At 37.3% G+C, this 16,236-nt stretch overlaps 1 protein-coding gene across 1 annotated transcript in view; it reads right to left on the bottom strand.

The window, feature by feature from the left end:
- KIAA1328 (KIAA1328 ortholog) overlaps positions 1 to 16,236 on the bottom strand; it is a gene marked incomplete at its 5' end in the record, with an annotated part of 159,898 nt that overhangs the window by 15,849 nt on the left and 127,813 nt on the right. The window contains one exon of the mRNA XM_010168061.2: positions 10,668 to 10,776. Within this exon, the coding sequence (XP_010166363.2) occupies positions 10,668 to 10,776 (109 nt within the window). The remainder of the gene's footprint in view (positions 1 to 10,667; positions 10,777 to 16,236) is intronic.

Genomic DNA, 16,236 nt, shown 5'->3' with positions numbered 1-16,236 from the left:
AGACAGTACATACAGAGAAACATACAGCCAAATATGACTTAATAAAATATTCAAGTCTCCAGCTTAATTTTTTTTTTTTTTTTAATTTTTCTCATTTCATTCTGCTGATTTCATTAGGTTAGACTTCTTCATCGTTATTAAAAAATAATCAGAACTGAAATGTTTCAATAAACCCAATTTCTGTTTTAAGTAGTGAAAGATGATTCAATGCAGATGAAGCAAAAATGGAAGTTGAAAGTACATCGGCACTAGATGCTTTGAGAATCTCCTTTAAAAGATTTTAAATACATAAATTATATATTAGTACTCTGGAATGTCTTGTTTGTTTTTTACAGAAAAAAAGAACTCTAAAAGCATTTTTTTCACTATATTCTCCAGCTCTATGTATCAAAGCAAAATTCTTTAAAATTTATGGGTGGGAAGAGCCAAAGGAAAAATACAACACTTAAGGCACCACTATTAAAACAGACAGAGCTAACTTTCTACAGGGCAAAAAAAAAGACAGAATATTATTTTCAGTTAAAGGCTTAATTTTCCATTACATTTTCAAATTACTTCACCCCCAACACATTCAGACTAAAGGAAATAACTTCCTCCTGCCTCCAGAGGGCAAGAAATGAAGTACCACCTCATAAACAACACAAAGCGGATCAAATTATCATACATGACCCAAAATTACCTAGCAGCTAGAAGCAAGCTGCACTGAGAAATTTAAATGCTAAATATGATCAATATCTACAATTAAATAAATGGTGAATAAAAACCCCAAGATACTATTTTCCTTTAAGACTCCCTCAATGTTGAGGAGATAAATTTAGTGCTGTAGTCACAGCCCATCACAAAGTCGAACTTAATATTCAAAAGCATGCATTTTTGAAAAGGAAATGTGGTCTAGGAAGAGAAAAAAGTCACACTTACAGTAAAAATTGGTGCACTCAGCTTGGGAAAACTGAGTCCCTTCTGTAACCAGGGACTACCCCATCAACTCTTTGTTTCTTTCAAATCTCTATGAGAAAACTAGACGGTAAGTTAGATGATTCAGTGTTCCTGAAAGTAATGCTGGAAAGCCTACAAAACAAAAACATGCCTAACAGTTCAGTAGTCTTTACACTGAACCAGTGCCATGACCTTCCTTATCCAAATGTGGAAGATACCTTGGTTATTTCATTACCCTACCCAAGAAAAACCAGGGCCCAAGTCTTCTGTTATTATATCTTATTGTAATTACTCTTATGTCAGTGAACAAATTGCAGATATGTAACACTATAAGCCTGAGACTTAATGCCTTAACAAGGATGTTAAGAGATGAACATGTACTTATTTAAAAATCATTATTACAATCCATATATTATGGATGACTTTAGCTAAAAAGCTGTGTAAGTTAGAAAAAAACACAATGACAGAATCTTGGAGTGTGTGGAGTTAAGAACACAATCATGACAAGTAGTCAGGATATGGGCTAACTGAACCTCTGGTCTCTGTCTAAATGTTGCACGCTCTGAATGTGCCATCTCCCAATTCTGTCTGATGTTCCAGGAGACCAGAAAATAATTGTTCCCTATTTATTTTCTGCATCAATTTTGATTTTATGACATTTTAAGGTATCCTAAACATAGCTACCTCTTTTCCAAGCTGAAGATTCCTAGGCTGTTGGGTTGCTTGTTCCATGAAATCTCTCCCATATCTAAGCAGTGCAATGGACTGTTCAGATGTGACGACCAAAGAGTAACAACATCTCTATGGAGCAAAAATTTCTTACAGCAGTCTTTCACTTCAGAAGTGGAAACAATGTAAAAATGATAAATTGTGTTAAAAGGAAATTAAAAGGGGCAGGCAAAAGGGTAAAACATTTGCAAATGGCACACATTTGTCTAATCGTCATACTAAGGCTCCAAAAAAGGACACACAACCTATGGCAAAAAACTTTAGAAGGATGAAATGGAGTCATACCAGTTAAGTGGAACAGTAAAGGAGACAGTTATGTCCAGTCATGTTCAAATAAAGAAAATAGCAAAGAGCAAACTGATATATCAAGAGAAAAAAACCCCACGATCAAAAAAAAAACCAAACCCCATAAAACCAAATCCCACAATAAATTCCAGCCAAAGACTAAGGTATGTCCTGCAAAAAGCATAAGGTCTGATAATAAATCTCACTTTAAATATATAAAAAATAGGAAGTCTGAGGATCTGTTAAAGCCAAGATGAATAAAGTTATAACAGAGCACGTAAGGATGATAAGGCCATGGCAGAAAATCTCAGTGGGCTGACACATAATCACCATGTAGGAACTTAGGCAGTTTCTGAAGCCACAGAGTATACGGTGAAAGACCCATCTCAAGCTGAAGTGTTAAATATAAACACATTACAGAACAAATCAACATGAATGAACAATAATAAATTGCTGGTATCAGCTGTTACTTGCTTAAAATTCTGAAGGACCTCAGGTATGAAATAGCTGAACTATTAACTGTAGCACGTAACTAATTGCCTAAAACTGCTTCAGTTCTGGGGCAAATGCAGTTTGGTTTTTTTTTTTAAGTGATCTGGAATGATGCAGAATCTACAAGGTCTGATGAAGAAGAGGTCTGATGTTTAGACCAAGCAGATTGATAGAAATTGTACTAAAGAATGGGTAAACTTGACATATTTTCAGAATCTTAGTGTAATTCTTAATTCACCAGGGACCTCTACTACATTTGCAGAATTATTATGCATCCGAAAAAGGAAAATACAGTTTATATAGGCTATCTGGAGTTCCAAAAGCTTTCCAGCAAATCTACTACCAAAGACTTAAAAGTTGTCATAAACTAAGAGGAAAATCCATTAATGGATAGATAACCAGTTAAAAGGCAGGAAATAAAGAGAAAACATTAAAATTGGTCTGCTATGAAGTGGCCAGGGAGGTCATCAGTGGAGCCTCACAGAAATCTGTTAGGGCTTGAACTCTTTAATGCATTTGTAAATGGCCTAGAGAAAGGACAAATAATGAGACAACATTCACTGCTGATACTATGCTATTCGTGGTAGTAAAAACAAAAGCTGGAAGTCTTTATTGAGGCAGAGAATTAGAATATCATGACAGAAAAAGAAAATACATTAAAACTGGAAACTGGGCAAATCAAATAGTATAAAGTACTGGTTAATATCCTTAAGTGACAAAGAGGTAAGAATTTCTTTTGTTCCAGCTGATGAGGCAATAATAACTGAGAGGACAGAGCTGTGTCTCTCTACTGAGACCATCTCCTGGTGCACACTAAGTTCGAGTAGCAGAGGTGGGAAATGACTGGTGCAAGGGCCTTGGAAACACTGTAGGACCCTGGTCACCTATGTTTGAGTTGCAGTGTCACTACTTTATGTCACTTTTAAAAAGAATTATTTCCAGCTTTCAATCACCGCTATTTTTAATGAACATGTTACCATGCTACATGCTCACGTTGCTGTATGTTCACAATCGTACATACCCATTTCCTCTCCCAGAGCATTTGATACCTAAGCCCTTTGATTTATAAAGCAAGCATTAAAACCATGTTAACATTCAAGGTACTGACCATGCAGAACACATATGTTAACTCTGCATTTGCCTCCAATCCATAATCAAAATATGAATGATAAACAACTTATTTTTAGTTCCACATATTCACCTACAAGGGGGATAAAGTGTCAGTGCATGTTAATCCAGGCTTATTTTACAGGAAAAGAGGTATCAACAAAAGGTGATTTAGCTGATCCTAAAATAGGTCATCAATGATAAAAGGAGCTGAAGGTAACTAGCTCAGTTGTCTCAAGATAAGCAAGATGAATTCCACCCTAGCTATACTAGCATTACAGTTAATCATTGTTATTACATGGACCAATCAAGCACGTAGATGCACTGTGCCAGGATCCTGTCATGAACGGTTTAGAGACTGAAAAGTCCAGGCAGGTGAAGGAGAGACAAAAAACACATAAGCATGTAAGCTTAACATGATGGAAGTATGACAGTCATCTTTTGCGAGAATGGCTTCTTAAAGTAAGATGTGATTATTCTGTACATGTTATTACTCAATTCCTCCTGTCTCTAAAAAAAAACAAACCACCAAGAGGAGACTCCTCTGAAGGAGAAGGATCAGAGAAGTGACTACAGTGCTAGGAAGAGAATCACGCAGAACAGTTAGAGAATCATGAAGAGAGGAACCAAGACTGGTCTTAATTTGCCAAGCTCTGTAGAAAGTGTCATCACAGTAATTCCAAGAAAATGGTTTTTAAAAGCTACAATGCAGAGCACTCAGAGTATCAGTGGAGGAAGTAAAAATAGCCAAATGAGGTTTTTTGACAAGGAGCAAAGCACAGCACAGAAGGAACCTCAAAATATTTTTTTAAAAGTATTTTGAGACTAAGTTTTCATTTCTGTGATTAGAAGTGCAAACAGGAACCCTATCCAATGAACCAACATTCACCTAAGATTTAACGTGGTAATTGAGAACCTGCAAAAAGCACAGGAAGGAAAAAAGTAAAAGAAGTAATTAAGATAACAATGACAATGACGGTATGAAGCAGACTTAAACAGTTAAGTCATCTTCATAATATGATTTGTACTCTATTTTCCTTTGCTTATTATTACTTTCAAACTACAATCAAGTTATTGTCATACCACTGACTGATGGAAACCTTGCCAACTACTGCAAAACTGACACGTTTTCTGTTGCAGTGAACATTCCCAGAAGACATTTCCCCTCATTTTAATACAAAATCCTGTCAGACACAGAGAGCTGAATAAAAAAAAAATGTGTAAAGGATATGTAGCTGTAATAGACCTCCCGCAACTAGTCAACTTTGGAATAAAAGACGATCAAAAAAGACTCAAAGATCCAGTGTGCTAGATTAATGCAAATATCTGCCTGTTTGCAAGTGTACTTTTTGATTAAACTGGCATACATCAAGTACAATTAGAAAGGTTATTTATAACTAAGAAATACATAATTCTGCATTTTAATGAGGGTGACAATTACAGCCAACAGTTGCTAATTAACATTAATCCTTTTGCACTGCAAGTCGGAATTTCCCCATATGATTTTCATTGTCAGTAACGGACACACCAAAACTGTTATTGCAAAGCAGCTATTAGGTAGGCTGCTTTGACACAAATAGGTGTTCCTGTTACACACAGTAAAGAAAAAGAAGCTGATGATATGTTAAATCTGATAACCTCAGATGTAAATACAGAATGTCATTTCAAAATTTACTTGAAGTCTACAACATGAAATATAATCAAGGCTTATCATTTTCATGGCTGAACCCAATTCCAAGTTTCCCAAGAGCCAGGCTTCACAGGTGAAATCTATTTTCAACACAGGCTTGAAATCTCTCATTGTTAAATTTGGTTTTGATCCCAGTCCTGGCTTCACATCTGCATTTCACCCCTGAGACTTCATAGCTTTTAGCGGTCGTAACCAAACGGGGTAGATAAGGAGTGGTGTTTGTCCAGTCTGCATCAGTTTCTGAAGCTAATCTCTGGAGCAACTACTGAAGATGGGAATGATTACTACTGATTGATTTCCTACTGTAGCATAGCCTTATTAATTTTTTTTTCTTACATACAGCATTAAAAACATTTGGTTCTCAAAAACACTGAATTCTTAAGTCCTAACCTTCCAAAATTGCTCTGATGTATTTGTATTCGTTGATTAAAAGTTTCTCTGTAAATGCCAAGTCTATAATAATAACTGTTGACGTAATTAAACATTTCTATTTCTGCTAGTCACAATCCTCTAGAAGAGAGACAATTAGGTTTGCTATGGATGACTTTCCAAAAGAGAAGTAACCTCTGTTTTAGCTTCTCAGCCATCTTTTCAGACAGAAGCACTAGAAAACCATCTAACAGACTCTTTTCATACTGGTCTTGAACAGGAAAAGAGACCTGGTCCAAACACCATCAGAGGCATAAAATCATAATGCAGCCAGTAAATAAAGCCACTAGAAGAGTGCTGAGATATTCACCATCTGGGTCAGGCAATTGGAGTGGGATCAATGTCAGATATAAGTAAATGAGAAGGCAGAAAAGCAGAATTGTGAGCACTAAGCAAAGAAACCTATAATGCACTTCTTACAAAGCGCTGTAAAATTCACATTTATTTTGTAAGTATGAGATAGATGGGTTATTTCTACATACAGAGGTGCCCAACTAAAATCAAGATAAGTGATATTAATGTCCTATGGTCAGTATTATTGAACCTCGAAAGCAATAAACTATGAGTCGATAAATATTACATTTGCAACATAGTTAACATTCTTCTACTGTCTCTGGCACTTATTACACATTGTAACCGCAAGTCTACAATACATTATTCATATTTGGGGTGTCACTGAGTGATGGATTGCTGTAAGAGAGGCTGTCCTTTAAATAAATCAACAAATAAAAATGCAAATGTTAACATTTTCAGCCACAACTTTTTCCATCTTGAATGGGGAATGAAAATTTCACATTATATCGACAGCCAGCAGAGAGAACAATTAACAACCTACACTGTGAATAAGAGAGATTAATTGGCCAATGTCTGGTTTTATCACTTGCATATGGAACTATATTGGACTTTTTGTGCTGCTGGCTTTCTCAGGGAGTAGGCAAAACTTGCATCTCCTACCACATTCAACATCTAACTCACCATCCCACTCCAAACACACTTTTAATCCCCTTAAATGTTCCTAAGTTATATCTGGAATGGAAGTTTTCCTCTTCTCATCCCCCTTTTGAATCTTGAATGTTGTCTGACCCCAAGGAGAAAAAAAAAAATCTATTTCTTTGGCACTGCTTGCTTAGGATCTACAGTAGAAGGAACTTCATAGTATCATCTTAAGAGCAGAACCGTATTTAAGCATCTAACATTCACAGATCTGAAAGGCACCTACTGCATAAGTAAGACAAAAGATTAAATCTCATCACTGTCGTATTTCCTAATACTCAGCATAACAGATCTACTCTAGACTATTCCAGTGTGCATTATTAAGTATACAACTCTGCACATTATATTTTACATCAGATATTAATTTGCTTAAAAGTCCCTGAATACACATTCACCTGAGATGTGCTGGGCAATTGGGTAAATAGTTTTGTTTTTAAAATGTCCCTAAACACAAATTTACACAATACAATCTGTTTATAAAAACTCCAACAGGCCACTGTAGTCTAACAGATAATAATATAGCTTGAATATAGTATTCATATTGCAGGAACTTCTAAATCACTTATTTTAATGGCTATAAGAAACTTCACTCCAAGACAATGCATTCAGCTAGCATTAAAGCTCTGATTTAAAACTGCAACGAGAAAACATGGGCTTAATGCTGAAATCCCAGACTATCACTCAATCCCTTAATTTACCTAACTGTTCTTAAATTCAGTTCTTAGATGCCCAAAGTGAAAAATGTTACAAGAGAATTATCTGTTTCCATGGTGAGCAGAACAACCTTTGCCTGTGTCTTTTTAAGTGTTTGATTATCTGCAGTGTTATAGGACTTACTGTGCCAAACTCAACACTACAACTGTTTCTGCGTGGGGAGAGCCTGACAACTGCACCAGGGCTGTAATCAAATTAAATGGTCTTTCACAAGGCACAATTGACAACATTTTTTTTTTTTTTAAAGAATAGCTTAATACTTTGATTTAGAGTAGTTTCATTTCTGTTTCGCAACACAACACTTGTTTTGCTGAAATCAGTACCTGATTACACCTAAGGTGAGATTTAGTTTATGTAAAAACTTCTTCATTACTAAATGAAAGCATACAAATGTGACTACCTGCCCTTTCCACCTCCCTTCCAGCTCACAGCCAAAACCCAGAGTCTTTCTTCTAGGCAAACAACAGTTACGAAAAACATGTCCCTGGTCACCAAAAAGGTAATGTTTCAGATAGTCAGAGGAACTATGCTTTATGGATAACAAACAAAATTACTCTTCCAAATTTGCCCAGCCCCAGCCTTGCCTGTGGTTTGTTTGGGGGTTTTTTTGTTTGGTTTTGGGTGGGTTATTTTTTTTTTTTCCCTCCCAAAATATATCAGCATTGGTCTAGACAGATAAGCTGGAGTAGAAAAGCTTTCCAGACCTGCTGTGAACATAACTTCAAGGGGCTCATGCAGGTGTAGACACTTGGCTTGAGAACACTGGATAACCAAACATGCAATGCTTCGTTGTATTACAAAAAGCAGCGACAGGCATGCATAGAAGCCTGATGGGCAAACAAATCCACCAATAGCCCAACTCATGATGCCAGATAAAGAAATGCTATTTTTCTTTCAGAGATATCACTAAAAATACCCTGTGCACATTCATTCTGCAAGTCTGGTTCTTCTACAGGTCTAGCACTAAGGCTCACAAAGCATATACCTTTACCTTCTAGGGACACTTCTTTCTTGTCCCAGACATGATTTATTCTGAGAAAGAGAAGACAGTAAGACTGCAGCATTTCTTCCTCAACCAGGAGGTAGCTGTAGCCTCCGGTTGAGCCCTGCCAAGACAGGCTATCAAGCCAATGCATCTTCTACCTGCCATGCCTGCTTATCCAGCCATCCCTCCCCAGAAGCTGCGGTAGCACCCTGATGCCTCACGCTGGCAGGGAGCTTCTGTCGCTTTCCAACACCTTCTCCCTGGCAGGCTTTCCATTGCTGCTACTGCTGGGTGCCAGGGTTTGTGCTAGTTAAAGCTGGCACAAACATGAGTTGAATCTAGTCCTATAAATTTAAATAGTCAAAAGTAATTAGGCTTACACGTACTGCCGAATAAATAAATTTGCTCTTGGGCTAGGGCTTTGTGTTGTAAGTTTCAGGCCCGTGCCAACTGTTGTGGTTAAGCTGTTAACCCCCTCCAAATCACAGATTATAATGAACATGCTGACAAACCCTAACTTTAGTGGCACAAAAGCAGCAATAATTCTCAATATTGATTAATTTGGTTAGTTAAACCTGCAGTCTAAGCTTATAACCATTCAGTGATAAATTGAGACTGACCTGCTGCCCAAGCAGGTTTTTTGATGAAGGATAGGATCAGCTTTAGGTCTCCAAAGAAATACTTGTCCATTTACCATTTTCAATTAGAGAAGGCCATGAGTAAGGGAAAGCACAACATGGCTGCTTAAACTGGTCAATTATACTTACAGCACCAACAGAGACAAAAAAAGCCAGGAAGCATGGGAGAGAGCACCCCAGGAATACAGGATTTTTCAAAATTTGTCATCAACTGGTAAAATAAACCTTTAAGGATGACAGCTAATCAGAATCCTGTTACTGATCACTTTATCTGATGTGATTTCTAACAGCACATTTCAACAATTATTTTACTCCCCTCTGTGGAAAAGAATGGACCATCAATCGTCTTGAATAAAATTCCTTTTTCTAAGCAGTTGTTGTATGATGTGAATAATTATATCTACTCCTCAGTGCTTGAATGGAATGTTAACTTATTACTACTAGACAGTATCAAGCAGTATTTTCACACACTCTTTATCTGATATTATCACTTGCAAAGGTAACCCATGCTCCTATGAGAAATGCTAAGGCAATCTTGTGGTTTCTGTTTGTTTAAACACACAGTTACTTGTGGGAAACAGAGTCCAATCTATCTCACTTCTTAAATCCTCCCAGAATTATCATCCTTTCCTTCAGAAGGGAAAAAAAAAAGTGTTTCCATAGCAAGTAAGTACAAATTTGTCAATATTGATAGTGGTTTTTCACCTATTATATATCGCAAGTTCTCTCAGAAGATAGAAATAAACTGCCAGCTGCTGCCAAGAATACAGGGATGATATCAAGCATACATTTTCCTAGTCCACTGGGCCAAGGGAAGATTAAATCTGACTCAAGCCCTCTCATTCTCCAAGAAGCATTTAACTACTCTTATGAGCAGTCATACATTCTTGTCATCCCACCGCACAAAGTCACCTAACTAGTGGTGTAAAATAGAACAAATTCCTACTTTAATCTGCATTTACTTTGTTGCTTAACTAAAGATTTTATTACGAGAAAATGTGGGACATGATAAAGAAAAGCAAAGATTGTATGCTGCTTTTCTAGGCATTTACCACTAGAACTGTAATCCTGCCTAAAGAAGGCAAGTTGTTTTTAGACTTGTAAGTACAACAACAATGCTGCTTTCTGTTTCTCCATTGGAGCATAAGTGATAATGCTGCTTTTCCAGTGCATGTAGTGCAAATATATAGTATAATCAAGAATTGCTGACTTAATGTGATTTTGTTGTTTGTCATTAAACATAAAATAACTCTGGTACAAAACATTTTAAAAGAAATGCCATTTGATAAAATACAGGGTGGGGGAGGAGAGTGGAATACAGGGGGATTAAAATCTTCAAGTGGATTTAAAACCTAACAGAGGTTAACATCATCCATTCAAATTATTTACAAATGTATTTAATGTGTCAGGACTTGGAACATAAAATACTTTCTGCTCAAAATCTAAGTAAAATTAAAATGTTAGAACTTGGCATATCCCTGCTTTTCTTATTCTAACAAGCAATTTAAGGCTTACTATAAATGTCAAAAGGATATGGCAGTTTTTAGTTTATATTATCCAGGTCATGCTAACATGAAATATCGTAGAAACTCAGCCACTTCCCTGCATCTAGGAGAATTTGATGGTTGTGTTTGCAGAATCTTAAACCAGAGATTACCTAGCGGCTTACCGTGAAGTGTCATGCCGGATTGGTGATGTGGCTGTGGTTACAGGCTCTCTGCTGCTGCCCATCAGCACAGGAGATGTGGCTGCATCCTTCCTAGGTCCTGAAGTTCTCCCTGTGGAAAAGCAAACACAAGCCAGACATCAGAGGCTTGTAAATTTTGGACAGATGTTTCGTCATTCTGCATTTGTCGGTCTATTCAACCAAGTAACAAGTGATAGGACAAGAGGAAATGGTGCCAAGGGAGGTTAAGATTGGGTCTTAGGAAGAATTTATTTACCAAAAGGGTTCTCAGGCATTGGCAGGGGTTGCCCAGGGCAGTGGTGGAGTCCCCATCCCTGGAGGTATTTCAGAGTCGTGTAGACATAGTGCTGAGGGACAGGGTTTAGTGGGGGACTTGTCAGTGTGAGGTTAATGATTGGACTCAGTGATCTTAAAGGTCTTTTCCCATCTGGGCAATTCTGTGATGCTGTGATTATTACAGAACAATGGGACCAAAAGTTGCAATACTTTTGGAGTGCCATATATCCAGTGAAATGGCAATCAAAGAACAGTTGACAGTACTGCACATAGCATGCGTTTCAGGATCACTTAGAATCAAATCCATAGAATAAGTCACACTCTACAGCTTCCATCCTACTGCCCGAAGTCTGTCAGACTTCCACCGTTATCATTCCTAATAGTGGTCCATAGGATTCAGCTTGTTTCACAGATGGAGTTCTCATGACGTGGTACAAGATGTTAATTTTCACTTTAGTATTTTGCTTTCAACAAAACAGAACTGTTAGTCCATTCCTTCCTCCCTCCTCACAATAACTCTTGAATTACAAAATAATCTAGGTTGAAAGGTGAAATCTGGAGGTCATGTTGTCCAATCCACCATTCATAGTAGAGCCAACAAGATCAAGTTTAAGGTACTTGGACAGTTAGGTTCTGAATGTCTACATTGATAGTGAACCAACCTCTCTGGGTAACTTCTCTTGTTCCAGTGTTTGACCATTCTGACAGTGAAAAATGTTTTCCATATAGGTAATCAGAATTTCCTGAGTTCTAACTTTTTGTCCATTGACTCTTGCTCTGTTGCTGATGATTTCTAAGAAGTCTCACTCCCTCTTTTCTACACCCTTTCTAGATAACTGAAGAGAGCAGGAAGATCTGTGCTGAATCATCTCTTCTTAAGGCTGAACATACCCAGCTTTCTCAGCCTCTCCCAGTAGGTCATAGGCTCCAGGCACCTGACTCTCCTGGTTGACTCTGCTAGACTTCCTACAGTTTGTCAATGTTCCCCTTGCACTGTGCAGCCCCAAACTGGACATAGTAATCTAGAGATACAGTCTCACCAGAGCTGATCAGAGCAAAAGTATCACTTCAACTTGATGACCACAATTTTGCTATTATGGGGGTTTGGTTACTCCATCACACAGGCACACCACTGACTCATGTTCAACTTGCTGTTCAACAGGACACCCAGTTCTTTTCTGCCAAAACTGCTTTTTAGGTTGTCAGCACCCAGTTGGTCCTGTTACACAAGATCAGTCCAACCCAGTTGAAATAACTGCTATTTCCCTTTGTTGAACCTAAACAGGTTTCTGTCAAACCATCTTCCCAGCCTGTTAAGGTTTCTTGAACACTGGGCCCTACCCTCCAGCATATTAACCACTTCCCCAGTTGGTGCTGTCCACAAACTTAATGAAGATGCATCCTGTCCTGCTGTCCAGGTTGTTAATGTTAAGCAGTTAACCACTAGTAACTGGCTGTTAACTGGACTGATGACAACCCTTTGAGGCTGGTGGTCCAGTCAGTTTTCCACCCATCCTTCATCTTTCATCCACCTACCTGAGAACTGGGTTTTATGAGATAGGATTTATCTAGACACCTTGTATACAGGTAGTCAGAGGTTAAGTGGAATAGACAAATTAAGAGTAATCTGGTCTATGACGCAGGTTTGGACTTTTTCAATCTAGCCTAATTAGTTCTGTCCAACCAACATGACTTAACATTAAGTATAAGGAAAACTACAGGTCTCAGCAAAAATTAAAGTCAAATCAGTATTTAAGTAGTTCTGTCATGCCTAAATATTTCTCAGCTCTTTGAACAGCAACATTATCTACCATCCATGCCGAAACATGAAGCAACACAGCAAGGCTGTAATTTCAACTTCAGTGCAAAATTTACAGATGTCCCAGGGATTAAGACCATTTAAAATACTGCATTGATTTAAGAGGTATACAAATATAAACACATGGTAAAACCACATTTTAAGGTGTATTCTAGGGAGGCCAATTAAAAAAATGAGTTCTTATCTCCCTTGCAGGCAGTGAAAAAATCTTGCCTAACAAGGAGTTAATTATCAGTGAAGGAACTCTTAGAAATATCATGGGGATATAAGTTGATTGTGTGTCCCTGGTAACTTGATAGTGTGCCAATCCATGATGAGAAGAGTGGGTATGCATTTAAAGACTGGAAGCTTCTTGCTTAGACTTTGGCCTTTATGATCGAATAAGAGATATTTAGAAATCATTTAACGTGACAGTGGAATGAGGCAGCTGGATTTTAAGAAACTGATACCGAAGTAATAAAAACCTGGTGAGTATGGAAGAATATATTAAATTCCTAATACAAGAAAAGGCAGGCACACTGTCAACATACTACATTCATAGCAAAGTAAATGTATTTCTCTGAAAAAGAAAATATATGGACTTGGAAGTGGCCAATACAGCCTCAGGGGGACTGTTCAAAGACCCAGGTTTGAAAATATTACGAGGGCTAGAAATGGAAAACAAGAAAAAAAGCTATGTAGGAATATACTGAGGCTGTTAGGCTGCACAGACATAAAAGAAGGTTAGCAAAAAATCCTGAATAAGTGCATATCTAAACAAAAAAAAATGTTTAAAAATACATCTTGAAAAAGGCATGAAAGTCGATTGAGTGAAAAGAAACACCAAAAAGCAAGCAGGTCTATGAATACACGAAGAGTATTAAATCAATAATGATACTAAAATGGTCAAGCTACTAATAATTTTTAAAAATACTATGAGAAAAAAATAAAAGAAAGGAATATTGGCAAGTAGGAGATAATGAGGACCATGTCGATGTATAATACCTGCCTATATAAAGCTGATGAAAAGAAATTAACGGGGGGAAAAAAAAGATAAAAATGCTTTAGTCTGAAGGATATATATTTCAGGGCTAAAGGGAATTAGTTAATGAATTTATGAAGTGACTGGTAATTATTTATGAAAAGTCATAGAGAACTGGGGTGATACAAATGACAGCAAATTAATTAGATTTGCAGTGTTGGAGGACAGTAAGAGGCTGGAGACCTTGCAGATGATCTAGAGAAACCAGAAACATGGAAAAAGAATAGACAAATTCACCCTTGGAAAAAAAAAAGCTCATATATGGTGCGATAATCTGAATCCTGACACCAATGGAGAGAACCTGGAGTAGCAAAGAATAGCAAAAAGCAAACTAGATCTAAGCTCTCAAGGCAAGCTACCCCCAAAACAATTATAGATGTCTTCTAAATGGTAATGTTAAGAATACTATTTTCAATTCGGTTAACTTGGTATAAGAATGATTTAGAGTAGATTAAAGACTCGTTTGAGAAAATTCAAATAGCTGTATATCTCTGCTTGAGAAACAGGCAACTAAAACATGAAGAAAGTGGGGAAATACAGCAGTTTACATTTTGAAAATGTAAACACTAAGAATGAAGAAATACCGTTGAGGCTGGTTCAAGCAGTAATGGGATGAAAGTAGGCAAAGAGAAATCTAGGTTGATAATCATGAAGGAAATCTTTATGAACTGAATAATACTAATATTCATAATACTTAACATTTATATAGTACTTCACAGCTTCAAAGTGCTTCACTAATATTAACTAATTGCTCAATTTGATTGTAGGGAAGAGTCTTCCCTCAAGGGATGAAGTTCCAGATCCTGAATCCCCAAGAAGCTACATTAGAAAACCTTCTAAAAAACAAACACTATACAGAAAGATCAGCCCCTGCAAAAGTACAGATTCTATGAGCTAAAATAATTTTCCTCTCTGGCTTTTTCTTTTACTTATGGAAAGGAAAGCTAGGCATGCTACACAATATCATGCAGACACTATGTCCCCCAAAGAGATGTGAAGCAAAAAACAGTTCTTTATTTGTTTCAATGCAGAGATATTTCAGGAAGAGGGTAAAGAGGAAGACTTTAAACAGAAATATAGAGAGAGTAAGGTCCTCAATATTGCTGAATGCAATGGATAGAATCTTGTTTAGTTTCCCAGCCCAAAAGCAAGATTTACCAGGGCAGAAAGGAAGAGAAACACACATTTCTGTACTCCACTGCTTTTTAACTAGACAAGTTGTTAGATTTTAGTACAAATTGACATAGCTGCTGGTGACACCAATAAAAACAATTTACTGCTGAAAAGATCTAAGACTTGAGGATTGCTTCGTCTGCTTAAAGTTTTGCTGGTAAAACTAAAAAAGTTTAGGTACAAGACACAAACACCTGCTAAAGAACTGGAATAAATATTAAGTAGCAAACAGAAATAGGAGACAAAAAACAAGAGAATAAAAGCTGACTGCCTAAGCTGATCCAGTAAGCTTCTACCCTGAAAAGACAGAAGTGTCCCATTCACTCCACGAGGTGAAGGGACCAGGTTAACAATGTTGTTCTCCCCATTGCTAAACATCTGGAGGGAGAAAGGAAAGGTGGATTTATTAGGAAATTATCATTTCCAAGCTCACTGCACTCATAGTAAGTGAGCAGTTCTGTGGGCAGTAAAGCCTTCTACCATTCCAGCATGGGAATGGTTTCCTGATTAATCATTTTATCTTCTCAAAAACAAAACAAAACAAAGCAAAAAAAAAAACCAGAAACCCCAAACCAACCAACCAAACCAAAAAAAAAAAAAAATCACCCTAAGAAGACAAAGGTAGTTAAACAAGACAACATCAAAATCTGGTACAACTGCCTGTGTTGCTGTGGAGGAACACTACCATGAGTTGCACTACCCCCCAGATACACCCACCATTCCCAGTGGCAGACGAAGATTATATAGTGAGTCCAAAGGCCCAGATCAGCACTGGCACTGCACTAAGGTGTGTTTGGAGACTCCACATTCTGAAGAATATACAGTTTAAATAGACAAGAGAAACGAAGGCATGAGCAAAATAAACCTCTGTAGCAATAGGTTAACATCTGACTGTCAAAAAGTTTTCAGTGGATGTGTTTCTATACCCAGTATCCAGCACTGCTGTTTTCTGACTAAAAGGCCACCTTAAAGTATGTGGCTAAATAATACCAAGTTTAATGCCTCAAGATGTCATCTTGTTGACTTCATTTCCCTTTCCCACATGACATGGCTTAGCTAGAGCTCAGGTAAATGCACAGAACCAGAAGGATCATTTCATGTTGACCAATCGGGTACTGAACACTGTCCAAGGCAGACCCCCAGGCTTGCTAGCTCAGTGTTCTGACACAGTAAGGTGAATAATATATTTTTATATACTTCACCACAGAAAACAATGTTAGCATCCCTTGTTTTATTTTTGCAAGATGTTCCATAATTGCTTC

This window comes from Antrostomus carolinensis, unplaced genomic scaffold, assembly GCF_000700745.2.
Source record: "Antrostomus carolinensis isolate BGI_N321 unplaced genomic scaffold, ASM70074v2 scaffold8285, whole genome shotgun sequence".
NCBI lineage: Eukaryota > Metazoa > Chordata > Aves > Caprimulgiformes > Caprimulgidae > Antrostomus > Antrostomus carolinensis.
The sequence above is the reverse complement of the archived record's forward strand: the minus strand, read 5'-3'. Positions and strand labels throughout refer to the sequence as shown.